Raw genomic sequence first — 14,224 nt, forward strand, 5'->3', positions numbered from 1 at the left:
TTCTGCTTGCTCTCTCTGTTTCATAAACACAAGATTTTCCATCCAGAGTCCTTACAAAGCCTTGCCAAAAGGGTTCATTCTCCTTTAGAGTTCAACTGCTCAGGTTTCTGAAGAAAATGTCTCAGTTCTCTGGTAGGTCAGTAAGTATACAACAGTTCATGAGCTCTGATGCTTCTGCCTAATCTGCTCTCTTACCACAGGCAATGGAAAATGTTTAACTTGAAACAACAAACATTCAAAATCAGAAATAGAAATTACCTCAGTAGATATTAATATAACTTCACAGCAGCCTATCTCTTTCTGCTCTAAACCACGATTGATGTTTCAGCAAAGTGAGTGTGTGCACATTTAAGTCTTTTTCTGCTTTTCTTTTTATCTACTAGAAGTCATCAGCTTTCTGTATGTGTTACATCAAATGAGTGATTTAAAGAGAAGCATAGACCCATGGATCATGAAGTGCAGTATTGTATTTGCAATCTGAACATAATTGGGCCATCTGGAGTAAAAAGCCTGTATTTTAAATGTGTCTTGTTTCTACAGTCACTCTTCCTCATATTTCTTTAATATAAGAAAGTAGAAAGGATCCAAATAGCCCTGCAGAAGTTAAGACCCAGGACTTCTCTTCTGCAGAAGAGTTGAGAGAGGGCAGCTGGATCCCACTGGACCCTGCTGTGTTTAGTTTCTAAAAATGGGAACTAAACTGAGAAGCAGCCTCCAGGGGCAGCAAAATACAGCAGGAAGCTTGGAGATGCTGTTCCATTCTAAAAAAAATAAATTGTTTCATGTACGTGATTCTATTTACTTCTTTGCTTATTAGTGTAGCTTGGGGGTGCTGGGTTGTTGCCAGGTCAGCTTCTTGCAGCTTTGATTCCTGTTGACATACAAAAGTGTGAGTATGTGAGCTCACGCACATATACTTAAAAACAGCGTCTGTGAATGCAGAGAATAGTTTTAAGTAATTCTAACTTGTTGTCAATAGATTTCACTAAAGGCTTGTATGCTGCAAGAGAGATTGACCATACATTCCTAGCCTAAATCCTAGATCACTAAATTTTAGCCTTTAATATAAAGATAGATTCTAAAATGAGCCATAACTTTCTGGCTGGAAAGTTAGTATGTTAACTGATTATACAAACTTCCAGCCATTTGTAAATAGGATGCATGTTGCAAATTTAAGTCACAACTTTTTTCAGATTTCAGCAACAAACCAGGTAACAGAGCTGAAACAATGAGCCTTAATCTTTGTCTGTATGTTCAGATACAAGATGGGGTTTGTATTTCTATTGTTTATTGTACTGAAAGAGCTAGCCTATTCATTCAAAATGAAAGTCAAGACAATCATTACTTGTGATTTTGCCCAAGTAGCAATGCTAAGCCTGGTTCTAAGTAAACTATTGTATTGCTATTACTTACATGCACTGAATTTCAGTGTGAATGAGCCTATCACAGTATGAATTTCTACATTAGAAATTGCCTCATGTTTTCAAACACTTTTAACCTGAAAATGGAAGTCAATATTCACACCAATCAGGATAACCCATATCCTTATGTTCCGGAGCTTATGCTACAGAACTTCATTTGAGAAGGATAATTAAACCAAAAATTTTCCTTTAGATTTTAAATATATTTTTAGGAAAAAAATATTTATTGCTATGAAAATCTTGTGTGATCCATATTTGTTTTCAGAACATATTTCCAAGAGCTGGGAAGATTTGTTCTCTGGCATGCATCAAACATTTTTCCATTGGCCACAGCATTCTTGCACTAATTGAGTTTAGAAGACTTTTCAGCTGCTGCCTGGATGAATATGATCTGTGAAAAGCAAGCTTCAGAAATAATGGGATCCATTAGCTAATTATACTTTATCATCAAACATGCATCAGTTGCAAACTGTAATATGAGAACTATATTCTGGTATCCAACCTTTCAGATTATAAGATCTGCCATCAAAAAAGGGACATCAGTATCTTCTTTCTTGAAGTACTTCATACTTTCTAGTAAAGAAATCCACTAATTCTCAAAAGATACAAAACTATACAAGACCAACTTTGCCTTCTGAAGAGATGATTTTGCTGTCTAAAGTAAAAACTTCAGAGAATTTGCTTTGTTTATCATGCATGAAATCTGACGAATCTGTTCCCTGGTTAAAATTATCCACTCTGCTAAAAAAAACCCACACAAAATCCTACAAAGTACAATCAATTGCAAACTGCGACATTTTGGTAGAAGGTGTGGATCTTTTTAAATGTGATTATGGACGGTATAGAAGAATCTTTCTTTGTATTTCCCCTAAATGTTCCTTTACTTTCACCCTAACTTTATTTCCTATGACAATATATATAGAAGTAACTGATTGCATTTTGCCATAGCTCTTACCTTTCTATTGATGTTTCAGATAGTACATGAGGAAAATGTATTATCTCACTATTTTTCCTATTATTTTTCCACTGAGAGCATTTTCTCTCCTTTTTAAACAGGAGGAAATTTAGAGTTACAGCTGGCCTTGTTAACATATTGACCATGAGTCTTTGTTGCCTTACACTCTTGGCAGCTACATAATTCCGTGCTAAGCAGAAGCTACAATACCATCCTCTTTGAATGTTTACCTTCTGAACATCCATACAAATTTGTTTTCAAAGATTACAAGGTCTGACTGGAGAACCAACATCATGATTTCAGACGGAAGCCCAGACACTTGCTGTTTTAAATTCCAAACTACATAAAATCCCAGAAAAAACAAACCCTACGCAAGCATACAAGTCACAAAAATCTTCAATACATTTGACTCCTGTGCTGTCAAATAAATTGTGATCATTCAAGTTACAAATATGTATAAATTTAAAATTCATGGGTTGCCCTGCATTTGCCTGACAATCTTGGTGGGCAGTGGACTGACGCACAGGTTTTCTACTGCAGTTTTCCATATGCTCCGCACCAGCAAAATTTCCAAAGAAAGATTGAGTGCTATTCTCCTCAGCCCAACTCACTGGCTCTGCTCACCTTAACTTTGTCCACCTCCTGCCATTCCCTTCCAGCCCTCCTCCCTGTGGAGCCTTGTTATATACACAAGGTTTGTGCTCCTGTCACAAAGTGAATAAACAACTGGAGATGTTGTCAGAGACATTCCTTACAGTGCTATATCTGGCTGCCATAACCCTCACTGTTTCCAGAAAACTGGGAAAGCAACACTGCATGTAGCTGGTCTGTGGGGGATAAGCAGGTCACAAGCAGCACTGTAAAATCATAGCCTGCAATGAGGTCAAAGCAGCCCCAGTGGGGGATGTCAGGTGATGAGACTCTCAATCCCTTAAAGCCTCACTAAATGCCCAGATAAAAGATTTAGTAGTTGTAAAAATCTTGTCGATACAAAGATAAACATCACATCATCCATTAGTAGAATGCAGAATGACTGCAATAAAGTAGCTTACATTTGAGTAAAATCCAAATAGTTTCCTTCTATTAGGAATAATAAAATGCCCTATATCTAGATGAGTCCAAAGCTGCCAGCTTTTTAATGAGATGCTCTTTCTCCCAAGAGTGGTTTACCAGCAAACATGCTTTAATTTCTCTGCAATCTGATTATTCCCTATAGAAGTCCTCAGACCTGGTGCAAATCAGATTACAGAAACAACAACAACAAGGCCACCAAACAAATGCCTTACATTCCACAGGTGCAATTATTTCACAACAACAACAACAACAAGAACACAGAACAACAACAACAAACAACAAAAAAAAAAAAAAAAAAAAAAAAAAAAAGGGAAGTGAACACAAGAGTTTGTAGCTGGTGTCTTGGAGAATCCTTACCATGTGTTCCTTTTAAAATCTGAGGTACATTACCATTTTAAAAGTACTCTGTGCTCAGTAAAACTAAAATAGGGATATTGGTAAGTGCTGGGAGTTTTTGTAAAATTATAGTATATTACCTGAGGGATTTAGTTTCCATTCTGGTATCTTTTTTTTTTTTTCTTTTTTTCTTTTTTTTTCCTCTTGTTTTGTGCTATTCACGTTCCAATTAACGCTAACAATGTTACATGCCCACAACCTCTTAGCTCTTATCACTGTTTTATGCTAGGAAACAAAGGGAACAAGAGGCACAAAAGCCTTTAAACCTTATCTTTCAGGCAAACTTATTACTATGTCAGATATTGTCTTCTTTTGCTAATAAGAAGGCAGAAAGATACAATTTGTGTAGGCATATCCCTGGTTTTCACACAGGCTGCTCTAGATTATTGTTTTCAGCCAACAGATGAACCCCAAATGAGGCTGAATTTTAAAGGACCAAAGAAAGCATGGTCCCAAAATGTAAGTTTATTACATTTTAAAAAGTACATATTGAATGGTATACTTTCTATTAAAAATACAGGTCTTCAGTATCAGACCTTAGATAACGCTCACATAGAAACAGATTTAGAGTTGCTTTCTTTTCTTTAAAAGTTCCCTGGACACCCAACAAAACGGAACTACTAATGGCTCACCTTTGGGTTGATCATAAGTCTTAGCTGAACCTTTTTGTCCTAACTGGGTTAATTAGGTATTATGTTTCCTCTTTTCACCTAAATAAAGGGTTTTATAATGTCTTAAACATTTCAGCTCCTGCAGCTGCTTTCATTGCGGCAAGTTAAGAGATCTTTCTTGTGCCAAGCCACCTATTTTCAAATCAAATATGTAAACCTAAATTGGTTCTGAAATTTCCACTCGTCTTCAAGACTAACTAAAGTGGGCAACAGGAGTTGACCGTTGCTCCTTCCTCCAATGATAGGGAAAGACTGGATGATAGATTTGTGTGACTGCATAAACACTGTTCCTTAGGAAACAGCCTTAAAAAAAATAAATCGCTTCTTGGATCACATGTTAAAGCTTTGTACAATTGAGGGGTTTGAGATGTGCCAAATCTTACACGTTCTGCAAGTCCTATTCACCTTGAACAGAACTAATCACTCAAATTGCATAAAGCTAAGTGCTTGTTTAAATCCCTCACATGACTAATGTTCAGTATTTAAAATCCTCTCCAAAGACAAAGGAGCTGATTGTTTTCATTTGAGCAGTCAACTTTCTATTTCATCATAGTAATTAAAATTTCTTATCATTTAAATATCTAGGAAGAGTAACATCAATTCATCAAGATTCTCCTTTTGTCCTAGAAAATTTTGCATACTATACTAACACCCAACTAACACCAGCATTGCAAGTAAAACATTTTCAGTCTGAAAGTGACTTAAATTCCATGCTTTACGACAGATACTAAACAAGAAGAAAAACTGAGACATAAGATAAATTTGATGGGGGCTCCCTGAGTGCACTAAATCTAAAGAAACTCTTAGATGATCTTCAATATAACCATCACTGAGTATTTAAGTGGGTATAAGGCATTGCCTGAACACGTGTCAATGTACGTGCTAGAAAGTACTAGAAACGAATACAGGGTTTAATGCCTCATCTTCTTCAGTTTACCAGAGTTCAAAATTATAAAAGCTACGGTGTTTGTATTGCTGGCATCTCAAGGAGGGTCAAAGACCGACCGTAAGCCTTTCGGTCACGGCATCATTGTGTTGTCTTTACAGCAGAAGCCTACCTATCTTCTGCGTTGTGACTGGGACCCAACAAGTACACTGCGGAGTCAGAGGCGGAAGAAGCTTGTGGCACCCGGCCCGGGCAACCACTACCTCGCTCCCGCAATCCCACCCTCAGCCGGCTCGGAGCTCGGGCGGGCTCTGTCCGCGGCGGGCCTCCGTGCTGCCGCAAAGCGCGCCAGGCGGGCCGGAGGCAGGCGCGCTCTCTGTCGCGCTGCCGGAAGTTATTGTGCTTTGCGGCGCGGCGGCCCCTGATCCGAGGCGTGGGAACCCCGTCGGTCCTTTCGCGGAGCCGCCGGCCGAAGACGGGTGAGTGCTGGGGTGCTCCGCCCCGCCTGCCCGCGTGCCCGCCCGTTCTCACGCCGCTCCCTCTCTCTTGCAGGAGCAGCCATGCCGGCCAAGGGCCCCCTGCAGAGCGTCCAGGTCTTCGGACGAAAGGTGAGGCGCGGTCATGGCGGCCTGCACCATCTGCTCCTCGCTCCCGGGCTGGGGCCGCGCCTTTGGGTCGTTCGCGCTTGGTGTGTCTCGGCCCGCAGCTTGGAGCTTGGCCGCGGGAGGGTCGGTGGGGGCGAGTCCCGCCGGGCAGCCCATGTGCTCCGCGGCTGTCGAGAGCGCCGTGTCCCCTGGAGCGCTGCGGAGCTGTGGGGACGGTTTTCTCCTCTTGGGAGTGGGTCTGGGCGGCCTCTCACCGGAGTCTTGGGGAGTGGCCGCCGCTGTCGCCCCCAGTTCCACAGCGGCCTGGCTTACCGTTGCCGGTATCCGAGGGCCACGTGAGGGTGGTGGCGGGAAGGTAAAGTTCGCCCTGTTGGACGGAATGAAGTGTCTCGAATAATTCACTGTACCAAACTCTTGATAAATAAGCCGCAAAACTACGGTATTGTAGAACGGAGGGGTCTTCCTTCGTATGCAACTAAATCTTGTAACTATAAACCACTGAAACTTATATTAGGATTCTTTTTAATACTGTGATTATACCTGGAGGTGTACCTGTTTGGTTAGTGCATAACGTTAATCTGGGGCATAAGACTAAGACTGCTGGATTGTTAAAATGAAATTGAAATTCCTGCTGCTTGTGGAAAAATGAAACGCTGTGTTAATACACATTTGGATTTTTAGAAAACTGCAACGGCTGTTGCCCACTGCAAGAGAGGGAATGGCCTCATTAAAGTTAATGGAAGACCTCTGGAAATGATTGAGCCCAGAACTCTGCAGTATAAAGTAAGCATCCCCCCAGTCTCTGCCCTGTTTCCCCTTTATACATGTAATTGCTTCACACTGGAGACTAGTGACTTGTCCTGCTGAAAGTAATAAAGTTTTGGTTGTTAATCTAAAATATAGGTGCCGTTATGAAAATTCAGTAAATTGCACTTCTGTGAAGGGGGGGGGTTGCTTAATAGGCTTCAGTTAATGTGAAGTATTTCTGCATTCCCTATTCCACTTTCTAAACTGAAATAGGTGACTTAAAGCCCTAATTTTAAAAAGGTTATTTAGAACTTTATACAGTAGTTTCTGAACAATGCTGACAAAATCTGAAACTGTCCAGATAACTGTAAAGTACAATAAATAGTGAAGAAAACGATCTATAAATTACTTTGGGTCTTCAGTTTTAATGAACTTATTTTTGTATGTAGTTATGGCCTTCTAGTTAAACTGTCCTCTTGTTCTTAATCCCCATGTATATGTACTTTGCTGTTAAGGTATTTGAAACTTAAATAAACCAAAGACTTCAGTTAAATATGTCATATGACAGCACTAGTAGACATCAAAGAACTCTGCAGGAGATGTACTTCATCTGGGTGTGTGCTTTTAAAATCGAGGCTCCATTTTTCAGAAGATTCAGTAACATCATATTTGATAAAGCTACTACAAGCACTGATCCTCATTACAAATGAATTTTCTTTGTGTTTTGTTTCCCAGCTGCTTGAACCTGTCCTCCTCCTGGGGAAGGAACGCTTTGCAGGTGTCGACATCAGAGTCCGTGTGAAGGGTGGTGGCCATGTAGCACAGATCTATGGTAAGGCTTTTGCTGGGATTTCTGGTGTGGGCTGGAATGGGTAAAGCCGCTGTGGTGAGTTGACACTGGCTGGGTGCCCAGTGCCCACCAAGCTGCTGTATCACTCCTCTTATCTTGGTGGGGAGGGGTAGAAAATAAGATGGAAAAACCTGGCAGGTCAAGATGAAGGCAGATAAATAAAACAAAAGCCAAGGCTGTCCGCTGAAGCAAAGGAAAACAAAAGGCTTCCATCAGCAGGCAATATTCAGCCACTTCGCAGGAAGTGGGGCCTCAACACTTACAGCAGTTCTTTTGCTTTTACTGTAGACATCCTCTGGTATGGAATATCCCCTCTGGTCAGTTTGGATATCAGGTGTTCTTGCTGTTTCCACCAAGATCTTGCCCACTCCCAGCCTAACAGTGATGGAGATAGGGTGTAGGCACACCCTTAGTGCTGTCCAAGCACTGCTCAGCTGTAGTCAGAACACAAACCAGATGAGACCCGTCATGGGAAAATCATCTCAGCCAGACCCAATGCAGCCACGTATTTAAGAGGCTTAAGTTTGGAGTAGTGACTTTCCCAAACTGTTCTTTTCCCACTGTGCAAATGTAGTCTTGCATAAGGGCATATTGGTGACATTTTATGTGCAAAGATGTAACAGAATAAGCTGAGTGAAGCAAAACAATGTTTTTATGAAATGCACAGGAGCTACCTTTACATTGTGCAGTGACAGTGTAGTTCAAATGCAGCTAAGCGCAAGGATTTTAGGAGGGGTTTAGCATTAGAAATAATATCCTTAGTTATATATTTCCATGTTGTTCAGAAGCCTTTTTCCGGTATGAGCAAAGCTAGGCAGTTTTCCCTTTGCAGAGAAGGCTGGGACTCTGTTTGCATTAGCTGTTGATAAGAGTTCATCTTTACAAAAGATAGATTTATTTTGCTCTTAATTTGAATATAGTTAGTGAAGTGGAGCTGAAGCTGTTTAAAAAGCAGAGGCAAATTTTAGGCCCAAACTCAATACCATTTGTTTTTCAGAACATGCATATTTTCATCAAAATCCTGGTGTTAATATTTTGGCAGATGAGTGTAACAACATCTCTACAGTTATTCCTAGTCTCCTGGTATAAGTTCTGATTACTGTTACTGTGCTAGTGTTTTTGTATTGCCATGTTCTAGCACTCATACCATCCTGTTGTCCCTTTTGCCTCTTTAGTGTTTCAACATACAATCAGTTTTATCTTTGTTGAAAAGTGCAGACATTTCAGAGAACTGTTTCTAAAGAGTTTGAAAGTTGACTGCTTGTAGATAGAAGATGAACCTACATTAGTACTTGGGAGAGAAGGTGATCAGACAGCCCTTGTGCAATTTCTTGGCAGGCTGGCAGCTGTCAAATCAGCAAATGAACTGTGGGTGTTCTTAAGATTTGCCAGAGTAAGGGTCACGTGGAGTATGTGGGAGGGGATATTAAGGAGAGAAAGGACAATTCGGCAGTGAACAAAATAGCACATTTCTCAGATAACTGGCATTTTGTGTTTTAGTTTTAAATAGACCCTGCAATCCTTACTGATCTTTTCTCTTTAACAGCTATCCGTCAAGCTATTTCCAAAGCTTTGGTGGCTTACTATCAAAAATGTGAGTAACTTCGATTGTTTTATTAGCTTTAAGTGGAAATGTATGGGTTTTGGTTGTTTTATTGCAAAAAGCATTAATATGGATTTGTTCCATGTGAAACTGCTTAAACTAAAGTTTTTTATTTTAAACAGATGTTGATGAAGCTTCCAAGAAAGAGATCAAGGATATTCTAATCCAGTATGATAGGACTCTGCTTGTTGCAGATCCTCGCCGTTGTGAATCCAAGAAATTTGGAGGACCCGGCGCTCGTGCACGCTACCAGAAGTCTTACCGTTAAAATTGGTCTCTGGTCATGTGGCAGTCAATAAACAAATAATTTGATAATTTTCATGTTTCTAAATTGCCTTTTCTTGGGTGGGCAAATAGATTTTTTTCAGTGTGTGTTAAGATTGATACACAGAGGGATTTGTATTACAGTAGTACCAGAGGGTTGATGACAGTTCTTTTTTTATTGTTTCTTAGTAATTCTGGATAGGTAAGGTTTTAGGAGTAAAGAAAAGCTTTCTTTTGTTGAGGAACGTGTGGTTATCCAAATATAAAGAAGGCTCACATCCTGGATTTTGCAGGCACATGCAGCAATGCAGTGTTTAATGGACGATTTCAGTCTTTATATTTCTGGTAGTTAACGTTGTCAAAACCAAAGTAATTGAGGGGGGCCGGGAAGGGAGATGTGTCAAACTCTTGCATTACCAGATAATGCAGAGACAAGTGTCTTGGACCAGTACATCTAAATGTAGGAAACTTAAAATACTTAATACGGTATTTTGTAAAAACAGATCAAGGATTTTATGCTTTAAGATTAGCTCTGAGTTACTAATCCTTCCACCACGTGTTCACACAGTACAGCCTAGAGGAGTAACTGCTTATGTTACGAGCTAGGTGAGGCAATTTGAAAGCCTTGGAGGAAAAAAGGGTGAAAAAAAGTGATTGAAAATAAATTTCAAAAAAATCGGCTATAGGATGTGCATATTAATTGTAGAAGTTCAGTTTCTGTCCATTTCCCCAGGGACAAAAAGTAAATTCTGAAGTAAATGTGGGATGGGCCAGCAAGAGTCTTATAAAGACTCATTCTGTTCTTGGAAGAGATACAAGTAATGGAGTGGTGCTGTGGATACAAGCTGACCAACCGGTGTGAGTACAGCTTGGAGCTGTTGCCCATGTTCGTAAACCAGTTTGGAGTGGAACTGGGAGAAGTACTGGAGACTAAGATACTGAGAGCCCAGCTACTGTATTGCTCCTCAAGCCTGATATTTTAATGTCTCTGCTTGTATGGCAGTACTGGAATTGTCATAGGGGCACCTTGGTGCTTGAGATTTTTGTTGGACTTTCTCTTAGCATGTTATCCTCACTGACTTAATGGGAGACTTCTTCAGTGTACTCTGTCAACACAAAGTTAACCAGCTTACCTTGTGTGTTGAGGAATTGAAAAGCATAGTAAAATACACTCTTTTGCTCTAGTTTAATGAAACAGGTGCTTACAGTTTTTATCAATGTTAAGCATTGTCATGAGGTCCTCTGCTTTTTCTGTATGTCCTGGGGTGACTGTGTATCCCCAATCGTCTGTTGGGTGCAGGGGGGAGGGCAAGCGCGGTTTGTTTTTCCCCAGGAAAACTCTGCTCATCGGAGTGACCTTGAAGCGGGGGGAGCTGGAACACGGCAAGACGAAAGAAGCTCTGTTGTTTTTTCCCCGGCAGTTAGTTAGTTTAGTGCTAGCGTAGTTAGACGCTGTAGAATAGCTGAAGCTTTTTGCTTTTTTTTCTTTTTCTTTTTTGTCCTTTTTTTCCTTCCTTTTTGCTTTTTTGCCCTCTCCTCGGAACTGTTCCAACCTCTCCGGACTAAGGACCTGGGGAAGCACCGGGGGCCTCCACAGGGGACCCACCCCACCAAGACCAGCCCTGCACATCTCCTTTTCTCCCAACGTCAGCGGAGACGGAGCGGTGGAGCACAGTGACGACCCTCAAGAGGAGACTTTCTTTAAGTTTGTTATCCCTCCGTAAGCGGCACGAAGCTCTTGTCATCGGGTATTGTGCTGGGAGTGCTTTGCCTGTTTAATAAACAGGTTTTTTCCACTTCTCTCTGAGGAAATCTTTTTCCTGAACCGGTTGGAGGAGGGGAGGGGGGGCCCCGTGGGAGGGTTTCTCCCAAAATCTGCCTGAAACCACCACACTGTAGAAGAGTATTAAAGGTATATTTACCTTACTCAGTTACTCAAGAGTTAAATGTGTACCAGACATTCCTTCTAAAAAAGGAACTCTGCATCCATCTCCCCATTTTAGCTGTCGGTTTCTGCCATGAAATAACTGCATTCCATGATTTGAATAGAAGTGCCATGCTCATATTCAAACCTCTCATGCTCCTGTTGAAGCAAAGGGGACTGTTGCATGTTCTATCACCAATTTACATACCAGAATTATTTGTTTTCACATGAAGCAAATAGGATACTCCATCCCAGGCTCCTGTCTTTGGCAAAAGGCATGGTCTGCATTCCTCAGTCCCCCTTTCCTGCACTCTAAGCTCTTCGGTTGCTGTAAACTGCTATGCTCAGCCTCCTGGCTTGGTTTTCCAAGGAAATGATGCTATGCAGAGCTAACTTGAGTTTGATTGCTTGAATTCCTGAGTTTTGTGAAAACTTGTGTCTTGATATTAATTAGCTTCAGCTGAAGGAAAATACTCTCAGTTTTTGGCTGCATGACTGGAAAGCAATGGTTCACTCATTGTTTAGGAAATGCTTCCTGGCCTGCCAGTTGGCACATACGTACCCTATGCTGTGGCTTGTCCAAAACTGATTCTTGTCTGGCTGTTAGATCTGTGAAATGGAAAAGAATGAGATGATGCAAAATTGTGGTGGTGTGAAACTTAATGAGGCAGGGGGATATGCAATACCTGATACCAGTAACCTTAGGAGTGGATTTCACAGTTCTGAGGAAGCCTGATGGATCTGTTTTTCTGCACACAGAACAGCTTGTAACAATTGGGGATTATTGTTCTTTGTGAAAGGCTGAAAATAAAACTTGCATTGCTACTAATATATTCAGAGATTATATCTACATGTCATTTCTTCAAAACAGAAGACTCTTACATAATAAAATGCTTTCTGAACTGAACTCTGATCCTGTAAAAATGCCCCATTAATCCTGCAGTGATATCATTCCCTCACGCTTGCTTTTAAATGAGAAATGTTTGTAGAATTGGGCTGCTGTCTTGCCTGGAGGGCTGGAGATTTTATTCTGAGATGTTGCTTACTGATCACCCACTAGAGGGCTTAACTTCATTGGGAAACTGTGACGACTGTAAAGTTTGAAGGTGTTTGTAAAAATGTCTCCTTTCCTCATGTCCTGATTCTTCAGGGATGGTAATCAAGCACTTGTCATCGAGCATCAACTCTGGCCAGAGAAACACATCCCCAGAGAAACAGTAAGACTTTGATCTTCAAACCATTAGGAAGGTTCTTGAGCAGCGGGGTTGTCAGAAAAGAGAGGAAATGACCCTAACCTCATATTGTCCAGCTCTTTCATTGATTTCACCACTGCTAATCCTTAGGAAGATCATCTGTGCACAACAAAATACAGCCTCACTTCAAATTTTCGTTGAAAATACCATGTTTCGTTAACAATGACAGTGGACCCACTTTCAAACCAGGTTAAGCTTGTGCCCATGGCACAGAAGGCAGTTATTTCCTTATCTGTTTGTAATCCTGATGAATATTGTGACCTGTATATAAACTTAAGTCCTCTCAAACATTATGTTGGAAAATTTGGAGAAAATTTATTTTGACTTCAATGTGCAAGTATATTACCACTGAAATGTTTAATTTTTGAAGAAAAAAATCTGTAACTTAAAAATGTAACACTGGCATTTTTAAAGTGTGGACAAGTGTGTTCTGTATTGTACTTGTTTTCTTATAAAGGCAATTAGTTTCTAGTGCATTTTTTTTCTGTTCAAGTTTTTCAGAAATGCCGGTCTGGGACTATTCTAATACTTGTGTAGATAATACTACATAATAATTCTAATACTTGTCTTGTTGCCTTGATAGAATTTAGTTTGATTTTTTAAATCTCTTTCTTAATGTCGTCCTCTGAGTTCAGAGTACTTGGATGCATAATCCTTTTTCCTTAGCTGACGTCCTTAATGTGCTTGGGACTTTGCTGTTTCCTGCCTTACCTTGGGCTGAGATGTCTAAACTTTATGAAGTCTATTGCTTTAACTCTTACAAAGTTCCTTTGCAGCTAATAAAGGGCTTGGCCCTATTTTTAAATAGTTGAAGTTAAACAACTGTGAAATACTACATATACCAATTTGCTGGCAGAAAAATTGTTTTAAAAAAAAAAAAAACCACCAAACCAAACAAACTCACACAAAAGCTATTTTGGGTAGTTTCTCCACACACAGCTCGCCCCTACAACGCGGGCCCCCCCCCCCCCCCCCCCCCCCCCCCCCCCCCCCCCCCGTTAAAACCTCTAATTTCTTAGTAATATTACATTAATTTAGTTTGTGAAAACTGCATATGAAAGCATGGTAAGAAATACAGTTGTGAGAAGGTAGGAAGCCAAGACTCTGATTTCTCAAGGAGCATGAGCTTCAACAGTTCTAACGAGGACTTAGCTTGAACAGTAAGATAACAGAAGAGACTGGTGATGAAATTTGGAAGAGTTAATGCTTGGGTTTCATCTCATTTTGAAGAGTCAGTCTTGAGAGTAGGGTTTATGAGATGGTGGAAGTCTATTTCTGTAAGTTCTCACATAAGAGTTAAGTCTGTGAATGACTATATCAATGTGTCCCATATGGCCTAGGAATTCACTTCTTTTGCTTCTGTTTGTGGTGTGGAGTGGTTTTGGCTCACATGCTTGCAGGTGCAACTGAGCTGAGAGATGCAGTCCAGCTGCAGACAAACAGTCAATCCATGGGAACAAGCCCATAGCTAGTCAGAAGTAAAAACAAAGCAAAAGCTCTCTTGAAATGCAACTACAGGAATGTCAGCTTCTCAGATCCAACAGTAATAAAAATAGTTCATAAATACTCCACAGG

The 14,224-nt window shown here is 40.6% G+C and overlaps 1 protein-coding gene across 1 annotated transcript; it reads left to right on the forward strand.

Moving 5' to 3' along the window:
- The first annotated feature begins 5,831 nt into the window (after positions 1–5,831).
- On the forward strand, positions 5,832–9,525 carry RPS16 (ribosomal protein S16). The gene is made up of 6 exons (XM_040061739.2): positions 5,832–5,882; positions 5,956–6,011; positions 6,690–6,791; positions 7,491–7,587; positions 9,152–9,199; positions 9,331–9,525. Exons 2-6 carry the CDS (start codon positions 5,964–5,966, stop codon positions 9,474–9,476), a joined length of 441 nt encoding a protein of 146 aa, XP_039917673.1. The 5' UTR covers positions 5,832–5,882; positions 5,956–5,963; the 3' UTR covers positions 9,477–9,525.
- The last annotated feature ends 4,699 nt before the right edge of the window (positions 9,526–14,224 follow it).

This window comes from Hirundo rustica, chromosome 4 (assembly GCF_015227805.2).
Source record: "Hirundo rustica isolate bHirRus1 chromosome 4, bHirRus1.pri.v3, whole genome shotgun sequence".
NCBI classification, from domain to species: Eukaryota; Metazoa; Chordata; class Aves; order Passeriformes; family Hirundinidae; genus Hirundo; species Hirundo rustica.

Excerpts from the sequence above, each read along its gene's own strand:
- RPS16 (XM_040061739.2), top strand. The coding sequence starts at position 5,964 with ATGCCGGCCAAGGGCCCCCTGCAGAGCGTCCAGGTCTTCGGACGAAAG. Across the intron at positions 6,792-7,490 it reads CCAGAACTCTGCAGTATAAA|CTGCTTGAACCTGTCCTCCT; the intron begins GTAAGCATCCCC and ends TTTGTTTCCCAG. Across the intron at positions 7,588-9,151 it reads CCATGTAGCACAGATCTATG|CTATCCGTCAAGCTATTTCC; the intron begins GTAAGGCTTTTG and ends TCTCTTTAACAG.